The sequence below is a fragment of the Trichechus manatus genome, unplaced genomic scaffold (genome assembly GCF_000243295.1).
Source record: "Trichechus manatus latirostris isolate Lorelei unplaced genomic scaffold, TriManLat1.0 scaffold00138, whole genome shotgun sequence".
NCBI classification, from domain to species: Eukaryota; Metazoa; Chordata; class Mammalia; order Sirenia; family Trichechidae; genus Trichechus; species Trichechus manatus.
The window spans coordinates 6,040,103-6,061,965 of NW_004444074.1; the positions used below are offsets into that span (position 1 = coordinate 6,040,103).

At 47.1% G+C, this 21,863-nt stretch overlaps 2 protein-coding genes across 2 annotated transcripts; one reads left to right on the forward strand and one right to left on the reverse strand.

Moving 5' to 3' along the window:
- Positions 1 to 593: 593 nt before the first annotated feature.
- LOC111822188 (C-C motif chemokine 13-like) lies at positions 594 to 2,111 on the forward strand. The gene is given in 3 exon segments (XM_023739699.1): positions 594 to 669; positions 1,436 to 1,604; positions 2,075 to 2,111. Coding segments are annotated over 3 exon segments (282 nt in total).
- A 2,635-nt stretch (positions 2,112 to 4,746) lies between these two features.
- Positions 4,747 to 7,723, reverse strand: CCL1 (C-C motif chemokine ligand 1). Its single transcript, XM_004385456.1, has 3 exons — positions 7,648 to 7,723; positions 6,144 to 6,255; positions 4,747 to 4,849 (listed from the first exon to the last, which is right to left on the reverse strand). The coding sequence occupies exons 1-3, from the start codon at positions 7,721 to 7,723 to the stop codon at positions 4,747 to 4,749; spliced, it is 291 nt and encodes a 96-aa protein (XP_004385513.1).
- Positions 7,724 to 21,863: the final 14,140 nt, after the last annotated feature.

Genomic DNA, 21,863 nt, shown 5'->3' on the forward strand with positions numbered 1-21,863 from the left:
ACGCCCCACTGCAGCACTCCCCTCCCGAGCTCCCCTGTACACCCCCCTGTCAGGAGGGAGCCAGGCACAGGAGCAAACAGCCCACTTATTGGCTTTTCTCCCCACCCTTCTGCCCCATCAACAGCTCTAAAAAACCAATGTTCCCTACTGAAAATGAGAGGCTTGGCTAAATTAGTGATTTCCAAGCCATGTCCCTCTGGGCCTGAGGGGCAGAAAACCTGTTGCCGTCGGGTCATTTCCGACACATAGCTACCCTATAAAACAGAGTAGAACTACCCCATAGGGTTTCCAACGAGCAGCTAGTGGATTCGAACTGCCGACCTTTTGGTTAGCAGCCAAGTTCTTAACCTCTTCACCATCAGGGCTCCCTGAGAGGCAGAGGGGGCACCAATTTGTGAGGTAAGGAGTCCCTGTCACCGGAGGTTAGAATTGATCTGTCTCAGGTATTGGACTTCTACATAAAGGGGCAAAGGCCCTTCCAACCTCTCTACTCCCTATAGAAAGCAGCAGGAAACACCAGTGGAGCAGAGAGGCTGGAAACAGTCCAGGAGCTGCCAATTCTCACACCAAAGCTCACCTCCCCACCCTCCAACATGAAGGTGTGCTCAGCACTTATGTCCCTGCTCCTTGTAGGGGCCACCTTCAGCTCCAAGGTGCTTGCTCAGCCAGGTAAACTCATTCTGTCTTTCTCTCTTCCTCCCGCTCCCTCCCCGTTTGTTTTTCTCTCCTTCTAGGAAACCCCAAGCCAAAGTTCTGAGCCTATCAAAGCAGAAGGGGACCTCAGAGCTTCACTCTAATATCTAATTATAAAGACAGCAGCTTGTCTGCTAACTGAAAGGTCCAGGTTCAAACCCACCAGCCGGCTCTGTGGGAGAAAGATGTGGCAGTTTGCTTCTGTAAAGATTACAGCCTTGGAAACCCTATGGGGCAGTTCTACTCTGTCTTATAGGGTCGCTATGAGTTGGAATCTACTGGAAGGCAACGGGTTTGGTTTTGGTTTGGTATAAAGACAGTAAGCTGAACCTAGGTAGGGGCAAGAGGGGTCCTAAACCACATCCAGGTCATCACAGAGCCTGAATAAAATCTAAGTTGCCAACTCCGAACCCAGGGCCTTTTCTTTGACACCGGCTGATCTTTCTCAGCCCTGCAGATTTGGGGACCTATCCAGGATCTGTCAGATTGATCATGTGCACCTCCCCAGGTAGCAATGATATCTCCCCACTGTGCAGGTGAGAGAACCCAGTTGGAGAATTTGAGCCACAGGTCACACCCTGCCCCAGGACCTGAGGCAGGAACACTCAGTTGAGGGTGGATAGGATCTGCTTCTGCTTCTTCCTCTTTGCTTTGCCTTTCCCTAGTGACACTTTCCTGCTGTGTTCTGGCTGAGAAAAACCTAGCACATCCTAAAATGTTTTTTCTGTGACTTTATTTCTAGATACACTCAATGTCCCATCCACTTGCTGCTTCACATTTATCAGTAAGATCCCTCTGTAGAGGCTGAAGAGCTATTGAATCACCAACAGCCAGTGTCCCAAGGAAGCCATCATCTGGATAGAAAAAGCCACTCACCTCCAACCCCCACCTCACTCCACTCCACTCCCACAGCCTCCAATCCAAAGTCCTTCCCTGGAAGACAGTTTCCAACTCAGACTCACTTGGGATCTTGCCGAGTCCCTGGATGGTGCAGCAGTTAAGGGCTCGGCTACTAACTGAAAGACTGACAGTTTGAATCCCCCCGGGGACCCCAGAAGAAAGCCTGGTGATCTTCTGAGACGTCACAGCCATTGAAAACCCTACGGAGTGCAGTTCTACTCTGACACGCATGAGGTCGCCAGGAACTGGTTCCAGAGGAATGAGGATGTGGATAGGCCATGGCTATGGGGCCGGCCTGGGTTAATCCGAGTATCAGAACAATGACTCCTTCCTTGACATTGCTTCCCTGCCTTGCAATTCTCTAGTCCCATATTCAGCACTAGCCCCACTGCCTTTCCTTTCCTTGAAAATCTCCCACCCCTGCCCAAAAGATCTCCGTAAGTTCCTGCAACTGCCGTCTAACTGGTCTCCTTGCCCCCAGGCCCTCCCCCTCCAAGCAGTCCTCCACCCTGGAGTAATAGAGGCTTTCTGTGCACCCGACAGTCAGAGCAAAACCCCTCACTGGTTACCATGGTGAGAATCAGATTTCACAGAGAAGATGGGACTTGGCAGCATCAACCTTGGGGGAGGGGGCAGTGCAGTAACAGGAGAGACCCTTCTAGAGGAGGTGCAGGATGGAAAAAAGGACAGAGGGCCTAGGGGAGGATCTCCATATGGTCAGAGTTTGCGCTCCAGAATGGAAAAAGTTGGAGGCATTCAGAAAGGAAGGTGGAGGCCGAGTTGTAGAGGAGGTGGAACAATAGGGTGGGGAGTTTCGACTCGGTTCAAAAAGCAGGAGGCAGATATTACAGGCTTTTGAGCCATTGGGATGGGGAGTGCCAGGAAGAGGGACCTGGTGGCTGTGGGCAGGATGAAGCTGGAAGGGGAGACTGGGAGTGGTCCACTGCAAGGGCCAGGCAACAGGACATGGTGGCCCAAAGCAGGCAGTCGTGGGGTGAAAGGGGGAGGCAGTTTAAGGAAGAACAGGCCGGACTGTGACAGGCTGAATGTAAGGGAAGGAGGGAGAAGACCCGACACACATGAGACACTCTCCTCTCAAGCCACCAAGCTGCCCTTTAAAGAGGTACCAGTCCTGAGACCAGAATCCACTTCCCTCCCTTGCTCTTCTCCCTAGATTCACCTTCCACCTGCACACACATTCCAAATGGGAGCTTGTGGGTCCCTTTTAAAGGTTCAGAGCTTCCTCTTCCAAGGGTTTTCCCGCTTTTCCCAAGACCCCCTCGCTCCTCCCAATGAGTGTGCTGGCCTCTTGGTTAAGAGCTCAGCTGCTAACCAAAAGGTCGGCCGTTGGAATCCACCAGCCGCTCCTTGGAAAACCTGTGGGGTCGCTATGAGTCAGAGTCAACTCGACAGCAATGAGTTTTTTTTTTTTTTTTTAATACCTGGCACACAAACCAGCACCTTCCCAAGGAGAGAAGAACTCTGCTAACCAGCTCCGCGGGGCCCATCCTGCCAATTGGTGAGAGATGGTCTCTGTGCTGTGCTGCATCGGGCAGTTCACCTGGCAGATTGGGACACCAGAAAGTTCTCTGGCCTGGGAGACGGAAGCCCTGGGCTCTCACGCCAGATCTGCTATGCAATCTCAGGTCTGTCAGTGTGCCTCTCTAGCCCTCAGTCACCCCATCTACAAAATGAGCTTAGCACAGTTTTACAGGCAGATGACCTCAAAAGACCTCCACCAGGGCAGCTGTGTCTTTTGGATAACATTATACCCCCATCCCTGGAACCCTCTGGGCAAGCCAGGGAGGGAGAGGGTCAAGAACCCAAATGTGGACCCAGCTCAGGCTACTGCTCTACCTCCACGTCACAACCTGGGCGGGGGGGTTAGTCTTTGTTTCCTGAGAAATATGCTCTAAAACCTTGGTACTCCCTCAATGACTGAAGTGTTTTGTTATCTTATAAGGGCTCCACTCCACACCTAACTGACAGGTTATGCTAATGAGGTGACACAGGTAGAGGCTGGCCAGGCCAGAAAGACCTTCTGATATCAGGTGGCCTCAGGGGAGGTAGGCTGATCAATCAATCCTGCCCATGTAATGAGGTCCCAATAAACGATCTGGACAGAGAAGCTCCTTGGGCTTCCCGGTTGATAAGACACTTGTGTACATGGGAGGGTAGCATGTTCTTTGGGACACAGAAGCACCACATTGGGGACCTTCCCAAACCTAGCTCTATGAGTCTCTTCGTTTGTATCCTTTTTGCTGTAATAAAACTATTCATAAGTATACCACTCTCCTGAGTTCTATGAGTTGTTCTAGCAAATTTAGGAAATTATTGACTCTGAGGGAGTAGCAAGATCCAGCAGGTCAAAAGTGAGGGAGAGCCTGGGGACCTCCAAGCTTGCAGCTAGTGTCCGAGGTCTTGGGCAGACTTGGCAGTCTAGGGGACTGTGCCCTTTAACTGGTGAGGTCTGACCTAGCTCTGGTGGTTAGGGTCTGAGAAAGAAGCACTGCATCTGCAGTTGTTGCCAGAACGGAACTGAATTGAGTACAATTAGAGTAGAATTGCATCGGATTGAACTGACTTCATTACAGGGCCTCTAGCCAAAGGTCACCCCCAGCCCCAGGACAAAGACTGTCATCTGAGAGGCAGAGAGTCATTTATTGGCCCCGATTGACAAGAGTCTGTTCCCCTTAGACCAGGTCCAACATGTCTCCCTCCTCTTTCCCCACCCTCCAGCCCCTGGCCCCAGCTTCATTACAAGGCCTCTAGCCAAAGCTCACCCCCAGCCCCAGGACAAAGACTGTCATCTGAGAGGCAGAGAGTCATTTATTGGCTCCAATTGACAAGAGTCAGTTCCCCTTACACCAGGTCCAACATGTCTCCCTCCTCTTTCCCCACCCTCCAGCCCCTGGCCCCAGCTCCTCAATGCCAGTCAAGTTTGCACCCTGGTGGAGTCCGAAAGGCACAGAGTAGCTGGAGTTGAGGATTCAAAAATGCTAAAGTGTAAAGTGCAACAACATAGCTTATCAGAACCTGAGCAGACCCTCCGTGACCCAGCAAAGTTGGAACAGAAGGGTGCTGCAGGGTTGGGAGTTGCGGGGACAAATGAAATAAAGTGGTCTCCGTAGCCCAGGATGGAAAGGCATCTGCTCATACTGTCTTTGGCAGGCAGGGTTTCATCTTACTGAAATTATCCTGGACCCATCTGACTGTCTTCAAGACACAGCTCTCTCTGCCCTTCTTCAGCTTCAATCTGTGAGAAAAGAACAAAGGAGAGGTTGGAATCACCTTCTGGGTACTATGCATAAATCCAATCTCCACTACTTTTCCTTGTGTACCCCTAAGTTTCTTTCTCTGGGCCTCATTGTTCTCCTCTATAAAAGAAAGTCAGTGCATAAGAGCTGTGGCTTGCACACAGAGTGGAAGACCCAAAGCACTTGGGGGAGTTTATCAAACTACGTTTCCTGGACCGCTCCCTTGGAGATTACAATTCAGTGTGTCCGGTGGAGCTGAAGACACTGCAGACATTTTGATGATTAGCTAGGATGGAAAATTCCTGTCCTAGAACATCTCAGAGGACCTCCTACTCCAAAGTTTAATGTTTCTGTGTCCATTCAAGACCCTCAGTTATTGCTCTGGACTCATAATAATGTGTGTGTGTTTCATCTGCCCATGGAGTCCCTGGAGAGTAGCATCCTTTGGGACATGCAAACAGTTAATGTGCTCAGCTGTTAACTGAAAGGTTGGAAGTTCAAATCCACCCAGAGGTGCCTTGGAAGAAAGGCCTGGTGATCTACTTCCAAAAAATCAGCTGTTGAGAACCCTGTGGAGCACAGTTCTACTCTCACACGCATGAGGTTGCCGTGAGTCAGAGTTGACTTGACAGAACCAGTGATGGTGCTGTGGCCGACCTCCTAAACTTGGTGATTGTCCAATCCAGAGCCCAGTTCTGCTCCTTACCGTCAGGTTGGCCATAGACAAACCTCTCTACCTCCCTGAACGTCAGTTTGCATGATAACAAAAATATTTCCCCAAGTGAGATAGGCAAGATAATATACATGACAGTGCCCTGTAAAGGCTAAGTGGTATAGGTCAGCTACCTCAGTTAAGCTTCATAATGACTCTGTGAAGCAGGTATCATTTTTAATGCACTTCACAGATAAGAGACTCAGAGGAGTACACAGATAATGAGGTGCGAGGTCACCCAGCCTATAGGCTGGCAAATCAGGAGGCAGGAACTCATCATGACCCCTCGGTCTTTCCACTACACAGCAATGCTTCATGCTTTTGTTATTCAATTCCTTCCTCTGGGCATATAATACTGGGGTATAATACTTGGTGCTTTGTTGCTCCAAGAAACACACATTAACTGCAGGATCCCAGGCTCATCCTTCCTTGCTGTCCCCCTAGTGCCCAAACTCGGCTCGGCATCCAGTTTTGGGGGCTGGGTTTAGAAACCTTATTCTGGTGGAACATCGCCATCTAGCGTCTGCTATTCTAATTCCAAGTCTGTCAGAGATGGAGTCAGGGATTGAACATGGACTCACATAAAGGCATCGTAGGGGCAGGTGGAGCTGGTGTTTTTATAACACTGGATAGTCTTCAGGGCAATCCTTTTGTCCGCAAACTGGTAGCAGCAGTTGGAGGATGAGACATGCACTAGAAGAGAAGCACAGAAGATGGTTGGGACACATTTTTCAGCCCGGACCCAGTTCATCTCACCTGCAGGATGATTTATAAAGAGAAAGAGCCCCTCCTGGGACAGGCTAAAGCTTTGGGAGCACATTCAGAGGGCCCTGGAGTAGCTCTGACTCATCGGCCACCAGGTTCTGCGGTTAGGTGAAGAGTCAGTCGGGAGACTCAGCTTCAGATTCCACCTCCCCACAAACTAGCTGTATGGCCTTGATCAAGATGAGCCCTCACTCTGGGCCTCAGAGTTCCCATCTATAAAACGGGACTTTCTAGACTGGTTTCTAAAGGCTCTTCCCATTCTGGAATCCCACCATGAGTGTGTGATTCTGCCCCAGTATTCCAGTCCAGGGCTCTGGACCCCACCCCTGGGGGCATAGTGGGTCTGATGCATGCAAGACTACTGCAGCCCACAGCCCACAGCCCACAGATCTGGGGCTGGATTAGGAACTGGGCAAGGGGTTCAAACTGACAAAATGACAAGGGAAGAGCCCCCAGGAACTAACAAACCCTCCACCCCTTCTCTAGAATTCTCTCCTCCCCTGGTCCTCAGCTCTTTCCTACGGTAGTATCCCTACTCTGCCAGTTGGTACCCTGCCCTCCCATAGCCTACCCCCAAGAGACTCACGTTCCAATCCTGACTCTTTCCTCCCAGTTTTACTGTTTACAAAGCCCTTCCATATCTGCTGTGAGGTCAGTATTCTTGTAATAGCCTCGTAAGGTGGGCATTATCAACCCCATTTTACAGATGGCAAAACCAGACTTTGAGAAGCAAAGTGACTTGCCCAACTGGTAGAGCCCCAGGACCTGACTTCAGACCCTGCACGTTATCTGTCCTGTTTCTCTGTGCCTCAGGCCCCCCAGCTTGGCCTAAATGATCTCACAGCCCTGTCCCTCCCCACCTCATTGGTCTGCAGGGTCTGAATTAGCTCAAAAACCAAACCTGTTTCCGTCGAGTCAATTCTAACTTGTGGCAACCCCATGTGTTACAGAATAGAACTGCTCTATAGGATTTTGTTTGGTGTAATACTTACAGAAGCAGATCACCATGCCTTTCTTCTGTGGTGCTGCTGGGTAGGTTTGAACCACCAATGTTTCTCTTAATCGAGCCACCCAGGATTAGCTCAGAGCCTCCTTCATCTGAAGCTAGACACTCAGCTCTCTGCATTTGCCCCAGACTCATCATTCTCCTACTAGCCTCCTGCTCCCATCCCATACAAATTCCTCCTCTTCTGGTGGAACTCTTCCCAGAGGAGGGGAAATGGAATCAATGAGCTCAGGGTGACCTTGTCCCCAACCCCAAAGCATCTGCCTAGGTTTCTGCCCTCCCCAGGGAGAAGCCAAGCACTCAGCCATACTTACTGCTCCTGCTGTCTACATCTCGTGTCCACATCCCAGCCAATAGCAGATACACCAGGGCCACGGTGATGAGCTTCATTTCAGGCAGTCTGGTTCAGGCCTTCTTGGAGCAGTTTCAAAAGTCAGGTGCAGCTAAGAGCTCTCTCCTGCCCATCCTGCTTGCCTGGAGCTTTTATTAGAAGGTCAAGAAGGTTGTGGGTGGGATTTCCTAGGCCATAGAGAAGAGGTGGGGAAGTCACAGGGAGAAGGGGTGGTGACCAAATGGAAAGCTCCTTTCCCCACCTCTCCTAGGTGGTGTGTCTGAGGTGTGGGGAAACTTCCTGCGTAAGGGAGCAGATAAGGATCTTGAGAAAGTGAGTGGGAGCTTCCTGGCTGAGTGGGAAGTGGAGAAAGGTGAGTGAGAGGAAGTGGCTGTTCCTCTGTGGCTTCTCTAACCTGACGTCTTTCCATGCAGGGAACACGGCAGCATGAAACAGGTGCTGGAGCTGGACTGAGATACACCGGCTTTTGAATTCAGGATCTGAAAACTATCGATTGCGGAAACTCGCCCAAGTCACAGATCCAAAGTGCAAATAGTAGCACTTGTCTCAGGGCTTGCAATAAGAATTAAATAAGATCCTTCATGTCAAGTGCCTGGCACCTGTTGCATTTTTTTCAATCACTCAACACTTTCCAACAGCTTACTGTCTTCTAGGTCCTTGGCTAGCCCCAGGCAAAGCAGTTATTAATGGGATGTGGTCTCTGGCCACCAGTGGCTCCTGTTAGACTCACAGATAAACAAGTCAAGGCCTCTCAGTGCAAGGACAGCAATAGATGTGCCACATGGAGGGACACAGAGGCATCAGAGAGGTCCTCCCTGGAAAATGTCCTTTAAGCAGAGTCTCCTGTGTGCTGAAGTGGGAGGGGGCATTCTAAGTAGAGGAAGGGGCCTGTGTAGAGAGGATGAGGCAGAAAGGTACCCACTTTGCTCAGAGTTATCTGGTAAAACTGGGTATAGGGTGTAAGGAGAGTGACAGGTGTGAAGAAATGGCCGGTGAGGGATTCAGCTCTGCAGGGACAGAGTGGCCAGGACAGGAAGACATTGCACGCAGAGCTTGGAATAAGTAGCACGTGGTAGGTGCTCAAGGAAAAGCAGCAGAGTCAAATGTGGGTATTAAAATTATGAGGTCCACATGCATTGCATAGTCATCAAGGGTTGGCTAGTGTCTTAGTTATCTGTTGTAGTTGTTGTTGTTAGGTGCCATCGAGTTGGTTCTGACTCATAGCCACCCTACGTACAACAGAAGGAAACACTGCCCGGTCAGGTGCCATCCTCACAGTCATTGTTATACTTGAGCCCATTGTTGCAGTCACTGTGGCAATCCATCTCATTAAGGGTCTTTGTCTTTTTCGATGATACTCTACTTTCCCAAGCATGATGTCCTTCTCCAGGGACTGATTCATCCTGATAACTTGTCCAAAGTATGTGAGACCTAGCCTCACCATCTTTGCTTCTAAGGAGCATTCTGGTTGTACTTCTTGCAAAACAGATTTGTTTGTTTTTTGACAGTCCATGGTATATTCAATATTCCTCGCCAACACCACAATTCAAAGGTGTCAATTCTTCTTTGGTCTTCCTTATTCATCAACCAGCTTTCATTTGCATATAAGGCGATTGAAAACACCATGGCTTGGGTCATACTACAAGTGGATGGCTTTAACAAAGAGGAATTTATTCTCTCACAGTTTAGGAGGCTAGGAGTCCAAATTCAAGGTGCCAGCTCCAGGGGAGGGATTTATCTCTCTATTGGCTCTGGAGGAAGGTCCTTGTCATCAATCTTCCCCTGGCTTAGAGCTTCTCAGGGCAGGGACCCCGAGTCCAAAGGACACGCTATTCTCCCGGCTCTTGTGTCTTGCTGGTATGAGATCCCCATCTCTCTCCTTGCTTCTCTCTTTTATATCTCAAAAGAGACTGGCTTAAAACACAACCTAATCTTGTAGATTGAGTCCTGCCTCGTTAACATAACTGCCAATAATCCCACCTCATTAATATCATAGAGGTAGGATTTACAACACATAGGAAAATCACATCAGGTGACAAAATGGTGGGGATCACACAATACTGGTAATCACGGACTATCCAAGTAGACATACTTTTTTGGGGGGACACAATTCAATCCATAATAGCTAGGCTGATCAACTTTGCTTGTGCTACTCTCTAGCTCAAAAACCCTCAGTGGCTCCTCATTGTCAAATGAATGAAGTACAAACTGCTCACCTTGACCTTCATGGCTCTTCATGTTAGTTCTCTGTGGATCACTGTACACCCTCCGCACATTCAGATATTTACAATTCCCTGAACATGCCACATGTTTTCTTATCTCCAGGATTTTTCTCCACCTGTGTTATGGATTGAATTGTGTTCCCTAAAATATGTGTTGCAGTCCTGATCTAATACCAAAGAGTAAACAAAAGAGAAAGTTGGGCCACCATTCAGGTAGGCCAGGAAAATGGAACCATTGCACAAGTTGAAGGAGTGGGATTGCAATGCCCATTGGCCAGGAGAATAAGGCCGCCTGGGGCTGAGGGGCTATGGTCACCATTCAGGTGGACCAGGAGAATGGGACCTCCCAAAGCCAAAGAATTGGGGTTGCCATCTCAGTGGACCTGGAAGCTGGAGATGACAGCTAAGCTATGGGGTCTCTGTGCAGAATCCAGACAGCAAAGCCAATGCCCAGAGTCTGGAAGGCAAAGCCATTGCCCAGATGGTCCCAGAGAACAGAGGGCTATTTTCAACCCTTGACAGCTAGCTGCTCTGCTCAGTTTTAGACTTGCTTGGTACCCATGATCCCTCTGTCCCTCCAATTTCTCCCATTGGAAATGGGAGTGTCTAACCTGTGTCTACTCCATCATTGTATTTTGGAAGCAGATCACTTGCATTCTAGATTCCACAGATGGAAAGGAACACACCCAGGAAGCAGACAACCGGTAATCTAGATTTCTCAGATAGAAAGGAACACACTCAGGGTCTCATCCACACTTGGTTTATATGGTTTAAAAGATAGGTTTTGAACTTTGAGTTGATGCTAGAATGAGATAAGACTTTGGGGGTAATCTCGCTTCTAAGGAGCATTCTGGTTGTACTTTTTCCAAGACAAATTTGTTTGTTCTTCTGGCAGTCCAAGGGATAATTAATATTCTTCTCCAATACCACAATTTAAACACTTCAATTCTTCTTCAATCTTCCTTACTTATTGTCCAGCTTTCACATGTATATGAGGCAACTGAAAATACCGTGGCTTAGGTCAGGCACACGTTAGTCTTCAAGGTGACATCTTTGCTTTTCAACACTTTAAAGAGATCTTTTGCAGCAGATTTGCCCAATGCAATACGGCATTTGATTTCTTGACTTCTGCTTCCATGGGAGTTGATTGTGGATCCAAGTAAAGTAAAATCTTTGACAACTTCAATATTTTCTCCATTTATCATGATGTTGCTTATTGGTCCAATTGTGAGGGTTTTAGTTTTCTTTATGTTGAGGTGTAATTCATACTGAAGGCTGTAGCTTTTGATCTTCATTAGTATGTGCTTCAAGTCCTCTTCACTTTCAGCAAGCACGGTTGTGTCATCTGCATATGGCAGGTTGTTAATCTTCCTCCAATTGTGATGTGTGTTCTTCTTCATATAGTCCAGCTTCTCAGACTATTTGCTCAGCATACAGATTGAGTAAATATGGTGTTACAGATTGAATTATGTCCCTCAAAAACGTGTGCAACTTGGCTAGGCCATGATCCCCAGTCTTGTGTGATTGTCCACCATTTCGTCATCCGATGTGATTTTCCTATGTGTTGCAAATCCTACCTCTCTGATGTTAATGAGGCGGGACTCAATCTACAAGATTAGGTTGTGTTTTGAGTCAATCTCTTTTGAGATATAAAAGAGAGACGCGAACAGAGAGACAGGGGACCTCTTTACTGCCAAGTAAGAAGAGTAAGGAGCATGTGCGTCCTTTGGACCTGGGTTCCCTGCACTGAGAAGCCCCTAGACCAGGGGAAGATTGATGACAAGGATCTTCCCCAGAGCCGACAGAGAGAGAAAGCCTTACCCTGGAACTGGCACCCTGAATTCAAACTTCTATCCTCCTAAACTGTGAGAGAATAAATTCCTCTTTGTTAAAGCAGTCTACTTGTGGTATTTCTGTTATAGAAGCACTAGATAACTAAGACATATGTGAAAGGATACAACCTGATATATACTTTTCCTGGTTTTAAACCATGCAGTATCCTCTTGTTCTGTTTGAATGACTGCCTCTTGGTCTATGTATATAAGTTCTTGCATATTAATATCTTCTTATTCCTTTACTGTCATTTCAGTGAGGTCTGTGAACGTGTGTGAAAAGTGACAAAAGGGTGTAGTCAACCTGTCAAATTAACTGTAGGTCTTTTCAACTCACTTGAGACATGGAGAAGGGTTGACGTGGTCACCCAGGAAATTCTTTGCACTCCCCCTCCTCCTGTGGAAGCTTCCCAGCCCACTCAAGAAGGGAATGGGGCTTCCCCTCCAACAACGCACTTCTCCTCCTCCTCATTACTGTGGCTGCAGCAAGCCCAGCACAGGAAAAGAGGGAACAGTGAGAGTTAGTCATGCCTTCCCTTTCCCACACCCTCCACCCCTGGCCAGCACTGGCTGAAGGCTCTGACCACACAGCAACTTAATTCCCCTCTGAGCATCTCCTCCACTCTGAGTTGGGTGTAAAAGGCAGGGACTTTTTTATTCCTCATCTTCTCTAGTCCCTAGGCAAGGCTAGAGCCAAGTAAGAACTCAAAACAGTATTTATGGTATTGAATAGCTGCGAGCCAATGTTGTTCAATGGCCTGATGTGCAAGATACGCTCTCTCAGAATAAGCACTGTACCAGCCGCTCATATGAATTTCTTAGAATTTGATCAGGAAGTGTCTGTAGAACAGGTTGTCTTATTAGTCATCTTGTATGAAATAGGTATCTGTGTACTGAAGATAGGTAGAAACCAGACAGAACTCAGCCAGGGTGGGTTCATTTTAGGCTCATCCACTCCAATTGCACCCCAGCCCCCTTGCTTTAGCTCTGCTGGCCCCGAGGACACCCATGTCTGCCCGGCCTGCTCCTTCTCTCTTGCGTGACAGCCTGGTCCTTACAGACCAGCACAGAAACCCACCGAGGAGAAGACACTTGCCCAGCATTGCACTGCTGCAGAAATACTGGTCTAGCTGCTTCCTGAGTTCCTTCGCTTAGGGAAGAAGCGTGTGATGGAGGAAGAACAGCGTATCTGGAGTCAGACACAACTCGTTCAGACCTCAGCTCTGCCACTTTTGTTCTCTTTTTTTCCGTCAGCTACAGTGAGTGAAAGCAGCCCTGGTGGTGCAGTGATTAAGCACTTGGCTGCTAACCAAAATGTTGGCAGTTTGAACTATGTTGGCTGGAGAAAGATATGGCAGTCTGCTTCCATAAAGACTTACAGCCTTGGAAACTCTATGGGGCAGTTATACTCTGTCTTACAGGGTCGCTATGAGTAGGAATGGAGTTATGGCAATAGGTTTGCTTTGGTTTTGGTACTATGACTGTACTGCTGGGTGTACATTGGACCAGTACCCCTGACTATACACTGTGCTAGTAACCCCCACTGTACTCTGAGTCAGTACATGTGACCATTACACTGGGTCAGTACCCCCAGCTGTACACTGGACTGGTACCTCTGACTGTACACCAGGTCAATACCCCCAGCTGTGTATCAGGCCAGTACTTGCGACCAACGCACTGAGTTGGTACTCCCGACTATACACTGGACCGGTACCCCTGACTGTGCACCAGCTCTACCACTTTTTAGCTGCATGACTTCAGGCAAGTAACTTACCCTTTCTGAGCCTTAATTCTCTCATTGTAAAATCCCCTGCTAACTGAATCTCATACAATTCTTCCCATTATTTAAAAAATAAGCCCCAAAAACCTTAGCCTAACTTTGGGTTATTTAAAGGATTAAATGAGATTTCCCACCTTAAATACTTATTGGAAGAGAGGAATGGAGAGGGAAGAAAGGTAAGGAGAGGAGGGAAAAAGAGAAGAGAGTTGGATCATTTAAAATCACTGTGGAGCTCCAAATACGTAGTAGGCACTGGGGGACTGCAGAGGACAAGAGAGACACAGGCCCTGCCTCATAGGGCTTTCAGCTTATACAGGGAAGCAGGCCTTTGCCACCATGCTGAGTGCCCCAGAGGAGACACGCAGGGTCCTGTGAGCAGCAGAATATGTGGAAATATTATCACAGGGCCTGGCACAGGGCTCGTGAAAATCATTACGCTTGCAGCATTGCCTGATACGTAGTACAACTGATGACATCACTAGGGAGGTCCCGGGAGTGTAGACGGCGCCAGGTGACACTGTCAGAGGAGGTGACACCAAAAGGACTGTCTATAAAGTTTCTGTGCAGTGTTTTAGCAGAAATTTATTATTTTTTATAAAAATATCCCTGTACTTAGTTACAACAACAATAAACATTCTTCGTAAGCCCAACTTTCATGTATCAATACACCTACAAGGCTAAAACTCTGCTAATTTACTTCTTGAACCCTCTAATGTTGAAGACAATGAACATCAAGACAATTACAATGACTCTTCGAATCCCATGGTTCCATCCGCAACTGCTATTTTCCTTGCCTCCAATGTTTTTATTGTTGCTAATTTTTTCAAATGTTCTGGTGTTTTAGCTACAATATTGGGGTTTTTAGTATTTGTGATCCTATATCAAAAACTTTTTTGAGAATAAAGGAAAAGAAAGAGACATACAGGAATTACGATTTACAAGTAACATCAGTGCAAAAAACATTACTAATGATTCTGGATGGTCCGGTTCATTGTTGGGGAGGGGCAGAGTTTGACACCATGAGTTACCACACTGAGTGGCACCAACCCTAGTTTGATTCAGTAAGTGTTGCTGTTGTTGTTGGGTGCTGTCAAGTTGATTTTCAACTCATAGCAACCTCTTGTGACAGAGTGGAACTACCCCATAGGGTTTTCTAGTCTGCAATCTTTACAAAAGCAGATTGCCAGGTCTTTCTCCTGCAAAGCCCCTGGGTGGGTTCAAACCACCACCCTTTTGATTAGCAACCAAGTGCTTAACCGTTGTACCACCAAGGCTCCTTTATAGTAAGTGTTAGCTCTTATTATTATTATTTTTTTTTCTTAAGGAAAAGATGAACAGTGACATAATAGCAGGAAAATGGTTGGTGTGAAGGCTGGTATCTCCAGAGCACAGGAATGTGAGGCAGGGCAGTGACTGGAAATGAAGAGGGGGAGGAAGACTGGGCCAGGATGCACAAGATCATGTTTTCAAGGCTCAGTTATTTGTATTCGACCCTGTGGGCAAGAGAGAGCTAAGTGGCCTTTTGCTTGGGACAGTGGTGTGGCCAGATCTGTGGTTTAGACAGAGAGCTTGCTCTGGAGGCTGAAAGACAGAATGGAAGGTGGTAGCCAGGTGTGGGTGGTGAGGTGAGAGGAGAGGAAAGAGTCCAGGGGAGAGGTGAGGAGGACCTGAACCACGGACAGTGTCCCTGGGGGGAGGTGAGGCTCTGTAATGGAAGATTATGAGAATAGGACAGGGGTCTGCAGGCTCTCCCACTCATTTTCTGTATGACTTGGGGCAAGCCATTTCCTCTCTCTGGGCCTCAATGTCCTCATCTAAAGAAAAAGAAAAAATGGGCAGGTTGGCCTAAGTCAGTAACGCTTGCCTTGGAAATGGTATTCATATTAGAATCATTGGGGAAGCTTTATCGCGATACACTGCTGAATCTAAAGTAGCTGGGGTATCTGGAAAAGCTCCTTAGATAATCCAATCCCACCCACAGCTCATCAAAAAGCCCTAACCTGGATGGCCATTGAGATCCTCTCTGGTTGGTATTAAATGACTCTCTGGGTCTCCAAGCAAGGGCAGACCCCTACCCATCAGCCATACCTGAAAATAAGACCTTCACCTGTCCCACCCATCCCTGGTAGAAATGGTGGAGTCTGGCCCATTCCAGAGTGGAACTACCCCATAGGGTTTTCTAGTCTGCAATCTTTACAAAAGCAGATCGCCAGGTCTTTCTCCTGAAGAGTGCCTGGTGGGTTCAAACCACCACCCTTTTGATTAGCAGCCAAGTGCTTAACCGTTGTACCACCAAGGCTTCTTTATAGTAAGTGTTAACTCTTATTATTATTATTATTTTTTTCTTAAGGAAAAGATGAACAGTGACATAATAGCAGGAAAATGGTTGGTGTGAAGGCTGGTATCTCCAGAGCACAGGAATAGGATTTTCTTTGTTTTGCTAATGAGGCCATATCAGTGTAGGGTGTCTCTTAAACCTACTCACTTTCGAGATATAAAAAGAGCAGATTAGGCACAGAGAAGCAAGCAAGGGGACAGATAGATGCCTCTTGGAGATCTCCAAGGAACACTAAGAAGCTGAGACAAGAATTTTCCCCCAGAGCAGACAGACAGCCTTCCCCTAGAGCTAACACCCTGAATTCAGACTTCTAGCCTTCTAAACTGCCAAAAAACTAAATTTTTGTTCATTAAGGAACCTTAGTGGCACAACAGTTAAGTGCTCAGCTGCTAACCAAAAGTTTGGTGGTTCGAACCTTCAGCAGCTCCACGGGAGAAAGACCTAGTTATCTCCTTCCATAAAGATTACATCCTCAAAAACCCTGTGAAGCAGCTCTACTCTGTTACATGGAGTCACTATGAGTCGGAATCGACTCAACGGTACCTAACAACAACAATAAAGCCATCCACTTGTGATATTTCTGTTATAGCAGCACTATGAAACTAAGACAGGCCTTAGTGTCAAGGCCCTGATGAAAGCCTAGTCTCTTAACTTCCATGTTGGGCTCTTCCTCTTATGATTTTCAGGTTTCCTACTGATGTCCAGAGAGCTGGGCTGTGGCCAGAGAGAAAAGAGGGGCATGAGGGGGACCCCAGGATGCTGGAAAGTCCTACAGGATTCCCACAGCCCACCTGGAGGCCAGGGCTCAGTGCCCACCCTTGCAGGGAATGATGATGGAACAAAAGCCCTAGCACTTCCACCCTACAAAGGGAGGGAGCAGGGGCAGGAAGTGGCAGCAATTCAAACTCCAAAATATGACCACTAAAACCAAGGAAGCCACCCACTATTCAGATGTCATACTTACAGGCTGCTCGGAAAGTTCTCAGAGGATCACACAACAGCCTACAGCCCATTTTCCAGAGTGTCCTGTGCCCACAGCCCTGGTAGCCCAGGTAGGCCTGGAAAAGGATGTCCTATGGGTTACTGTCCTTCAGGCCTTCCCTGGGGTGCATCCTAGCACTGGGCCATACCCCAGAGAGACTCCATCCCCAGGTGGCTCTGGAATGAGCTGAGACACAATCCTCCTCCCTCAGCCACTGAAGCTGAATCACAGATGTCCCTGGAAACCTAGAGTCCAGACATCAGGACTCCTAGTGCAGTGGAAAGGGCTCTGGGCTTAGAGTCCAGGCACCTACATTTTAATCCAAGTTGCCACTTACTATCACCCGAACCTCCCTGTCCTCATCTATGAAACTGGGTTAACAATGCCTCTGTCCTCGGGTTGTCGTTAGGAATGAACATGGAAATGTTTGAGAAAGCTTCCAGCACAGAGTCTCATTCATCTATTTGATCTTGTTCTCTGTCTTTCCCGCTTGGTTTGCCTGAGGCACCTGTACGGCTGCTCTTCAGAGCTAATTCCAAGGCAGCCACATATGGCAGTTTCTCTGCTCTGGTTGGCTAGCCTAATTTTTCAGAGATTAGGGAGCCTCTGGAGCCAAGATCACATAGGGAGTGCCATGTAGGTATTAATTTTAAAATAAATTGAGAAATACTCGGGTTTGACATGCATAATTTGTAGTCCATTGCAAGGTAGTCATGACAAGGCTTGCAAGTAAGACCTCATGACATTCATTCAGAACCAGAGAATCAGAATTAACAATTACAATGTTAGTTCAAAGGTTAGAGTCCAAATCTTTAGACTTCAGGATTTTATCTTTTACAAATTGTCTCAGGAGGAAGGCTTAACCGTGGCGCAAACTCAGCAAAGGTCCCTGGTAACTAGGGTCTAAGGTGGGCAGCAGCAGACAGAATCTCAGTCTACAGTCTCAGTCTTCAGAGAGATTCAGACTCCAGAGGGAGGTTCCATCTCTGCCTTCTGTCACTGAGTGAATAGAAATTCAAGGTTTATATGTGAATTCCTCACCTTGGCCTCATTCAATAAGGGCCATTGTGACTTAAAGACTAGTATGTTATGTCTTCTCTCCAGGTTTAGAGATTAATGTCACATCTTTTCTTCAAGATTAGAGATTAGGGAGGTTGTTTAGACTTATGTCTCAAGGCTATCTTACAAAGATTTAATTACTTTACGTTTTCTTTTATCACTGCATGCGGGGTCAAAGTCAAGTTCAAGGCTGTTTACATTCTTGGGGACTTCACATGCTTCTATGTCTAAGTTCAGAAGTTTTCTAAATAACTTTCTAATGACTTAAAGGTTTCTAATAACTTACAGTTAGAGAGCCTCACAAAGGTAGACATATTATAAATGCTTATACATATGTATTTTGAAAGCTTAATGATGACTTATACACTATCTGATTTGAGAAACATATAGGACAGGGAGTGTCTTAAGTCAAAGCTGCTGCCTGCGAGATCCAGCTAAAGTCTGCAGTCCGTGTCCTTTACCAGAACGAGTTGCATAATTTGTGGGGTTCTGTGCAAAATGCAAATGAGGGACTCTTTGTTCAAAAATGATTAAGAATTTCAAGTCATCAACAACAGAGACCCACGAAACTGATCTACCCATTACAGCCCTTCTGCATGTCCCTGCATCGTGTTGGGTGCTCATCTAGCTCGGTTTATTCCCTGGATTCTTCCACCATCCACTCTTGTGTCTCCTCTGCTCTGGCTTGGAAGTTGACTTTCCAAAATACCATTATTATGGTCTTATCCTTCCAAAGTCCTTGACATAAAGACACTTCCCCACAGAGCCAGAGGAATGCATTTCACTTCCCACAGACATTACTCCAAGGGACACACCAACCTTCATACACCCACAACCCCACTCCAAGCAAAATCATAGACCAGAGTTCTTGCCAACCAAGCAGATCGAAGATGGCAGAGACGGGATTGTGGAGAGAGGGCAGGTACAAAAAATAAGACAATGTTCATCTTCCTGATCCAGACTTGATCCTGCCCCACTGTGTCTAGCTGAGGCTAATCTCAACCAAATATTTTTCCTGCCTCCCAGGAATGATGTGATTCACTAAACTGGCACATGTTGGGCACCCCACCCTCCTCTGCCACCCCCTCCATCCACCTTCAACAAGATGTATCCTTTGATTTCCAGGGTGATAAAAGAGCTGGATGGACTTTGCCTAATCCCCTCGTGTACACAATCGTACAAGCACCATGATAAGGCACAGGAAATGGGTAGACTGACTTTCATCCCAGCTCTGCCATTCACTGTCTCTTGACTGCTGTCTACCCCAGTTTCCTCAATGGTAAGCTATGGATTCTAATCTTTTCCCTACTTAGCTGGCTGGAGGGTATGAGCCTCAAAGGAGACATAGGCTGGATAGAATGGGTGTTTGGCAAGCAAAAGGTTATCCATACTGCCATCTGTTACCACTACTGCCTCGTGCTTGCCTCCCTTCCCACCCATTAGAAATAGTTCATCCCACTGTTTCCAGTTCCTCACCTCCCACTTTTTCAATATACTGCAAAGTGACTTCTGCTGTACCATGTCACCAAAGCTGTGATGGCCAAATTTACCAGTACCCTCCTTGTTAGTAAATCTTGTCGTCTTGCCTGACATCCCAGCATCCTTGACTCTGTCAATCCCTTTCTTCTTCAAAATTCTCTTCCTATGGCTTCCAAGACATTTGGCCTTGCTAGTGTTCCTCCAACCGCTATTGCTGTTCCTTCTGACACTTGGTTAGAAGCTCTTCATTCATCATTCATTAATACTAATGTTCCCCTAGCTCCTTGGGGAATACAAATAGTAGCTAACATTTATTGAATGCCTACTGTGTGCTAAGCATTACTCTAAGCACCTCATAGGTGTTAACCTTTTTAATCTTCCTAACAACCATGTAAGTAGGTATTATTATTATCCCCCATTTTACAGATGAGGAAACTGAGACACAGAGAGGTTGTCCAAGGTTACTCAGTTAGTAGTCAGGGGAGGTTAGATTTAAACACAGACTTTTTGGCTCCAGATCCCATGTTCTGAGCCTCTGTACTGCCTCTTGGCGTAGACTTTCTTCTGGGTGCTGCCCAAATAGCTTATTCTGCATGGTTCTTCCTAATCTAGCCACAACATACACCACCTATTAAAAAAAAAAAAAAAAAATCAAACCAGTTGCTCTTGAGTCAGTTCCAACTCTTGGTAACCCCATGTGTTTCAGAGTAGAACTGCGCTCCATAGGGTTTTCAGTGGCTGTGATCTTTCAGAAGTAGATCACAGGCTAGGCCTTTCTTCCAAGGCATCCCTGGGTAGACTCGAACAGCTAACCTTTCGGTTAGCAGCCAAGCACGTAATTGTTTGCACCACCCAGGAACTACAGCACCTATAAACCTTGTATATCCACTTTATGTCCCCTATACCGAATTTCACACCCTTTTCCCCTACTTGTGCTGGCCTTTCCTATGCTCGTCTCTCTATGGGGATAACCTTTGCCCTAGTTGATCACCTAGTGAAGCGCTCTTCTAACAAGTCCTTGTTCAAACTCACCTCTTCAGTGAAGCCTTCTCCACCTCCTTCCAACACTCCCTCTATCTAGGCAGGCACTTTCCATTAGCTCTGTGGTTAGGTTTACTGCCTTATGATGTAATTTATCTGCTAAATTGCATGCCCATGCCTGCCTTCTTGGCTCCACTCTGAGCTCCTTGCTTAACACAGTGCATGGAGAATAGGCACTGGATGATTCACTCAGTGATTCCAGGTCAATGCACCTCAAGCACAGCATTAGTGAACTAATGAACTGGCTATGTCTAAATGGAATCTGAGATGTTAACCCTGTCTACCGCATGGTTTAACAAACTGAGCTAAACAAATCCTAAGCCTTACGCAGGCCTTCACACTCCCATCCACATCCACTCTCAGATGCATTCAATACACACATGCATGCATATATACATATTCCCTCGCGAGCGCACACACTCCTGTGGGCTCAGATCCTCCCTGTGCAGTCCCACCCTCGGGCCATTCTCCTCGTCTGCACAGCCTTCCGGGCATCTGAGAATCCTGCCTTTTCCACGATGTCATCGCAACTCTGAGATGACTGAGTTTTGTGTTTTTTCATAATATTCAGGTCATTTCTTAGGGGAGGTGGTGGTTCAGTGGTAGAATCGTCACCTTCCTGGGTCTGATTCCCCGTCAATGCACCTCAAGCACAGCTACCACCCATGTGTCACTAGAGGATTGTGTGTTGTTATGATGCTGAACAGGTTTCAGTGGAGCTTCCAGACTAAGACTAGGAAGAAAGACCTGGCGATCTACTTCCAAAAATCAGCCAATGATAATCCTATGGATCACAACAGTCTGATCTGCATCTGATCATGAATACGGCACATAACCAGGCAGTGTTTCATTCCGTTACGTGTGGGGTAGCCATGAGTCAGCGGCAACTCGACAGCAGTCAATAACAACAACAGAGAGTTACAACTTCATCACAGAGTCAAATTACTGTGACAGACCAGGCTGTCCCCACACTGGAAGAAGTGGCTGCCAGTTATAACAACAGTCTCTTATACTTTTCACAGTGATCTGTGGCTTCCTTGGTTTCTTATACCCATTTACTTTCAACATCACCAAAAAAGGAAAGGAATCGTTACTATAAGCCCATTTTACAAATGAGGTACCTAAAGGTTGGTGGTTCAAACCCACTCAAGTGGTGCCACGGAAGAAAGGCCTGGCAATCTGCTTCTGTAAAGATTACAGCCAAGAAAACCCTTGGTGCAGTTCTACTCTGTAACACATGGGGTCACTGTGAGTCGGAATCAACTTGATGGCAATGGGTTTGGTTTGGTTTGGTTTACAAACGAGGAAATTGAGACTCATGAAGTTTAAGTAATAACATACATGCACACCTCTGCCCAAATGCCCTGAGCATAGGGCAGGCCCAGGCAGAGTGCTTGATAAATAATTAGTGACGACATCAATTGTTGCTGTGTCCTCTCTTATAC

Bases quoted from the DNA above. Each gene is read 5' to 3' on its own strand.
- CCL1 (XM_004385456.1), bottom strand. From the start codon at position 7,723: ATGAAGCTCATCACCGTGGCCCTGGTGTATCTGCTATTGGCTGGGATG. The intron at 6,256-7,647 runs GTAAGTATGGCT...CTTCTCTTCTAG, and splicing joins AGATGTAGACAGCAGGAGCA to TGCATGTCTCATCCTCCAAC. The intron at 4,850-6,143 runs GTGAGTCCATGT...CTTTTCTCACAG, and splicing joins TGCCCCTACGATGCCTTTAT to ATTGAAGCTGAAGAAGGGCA.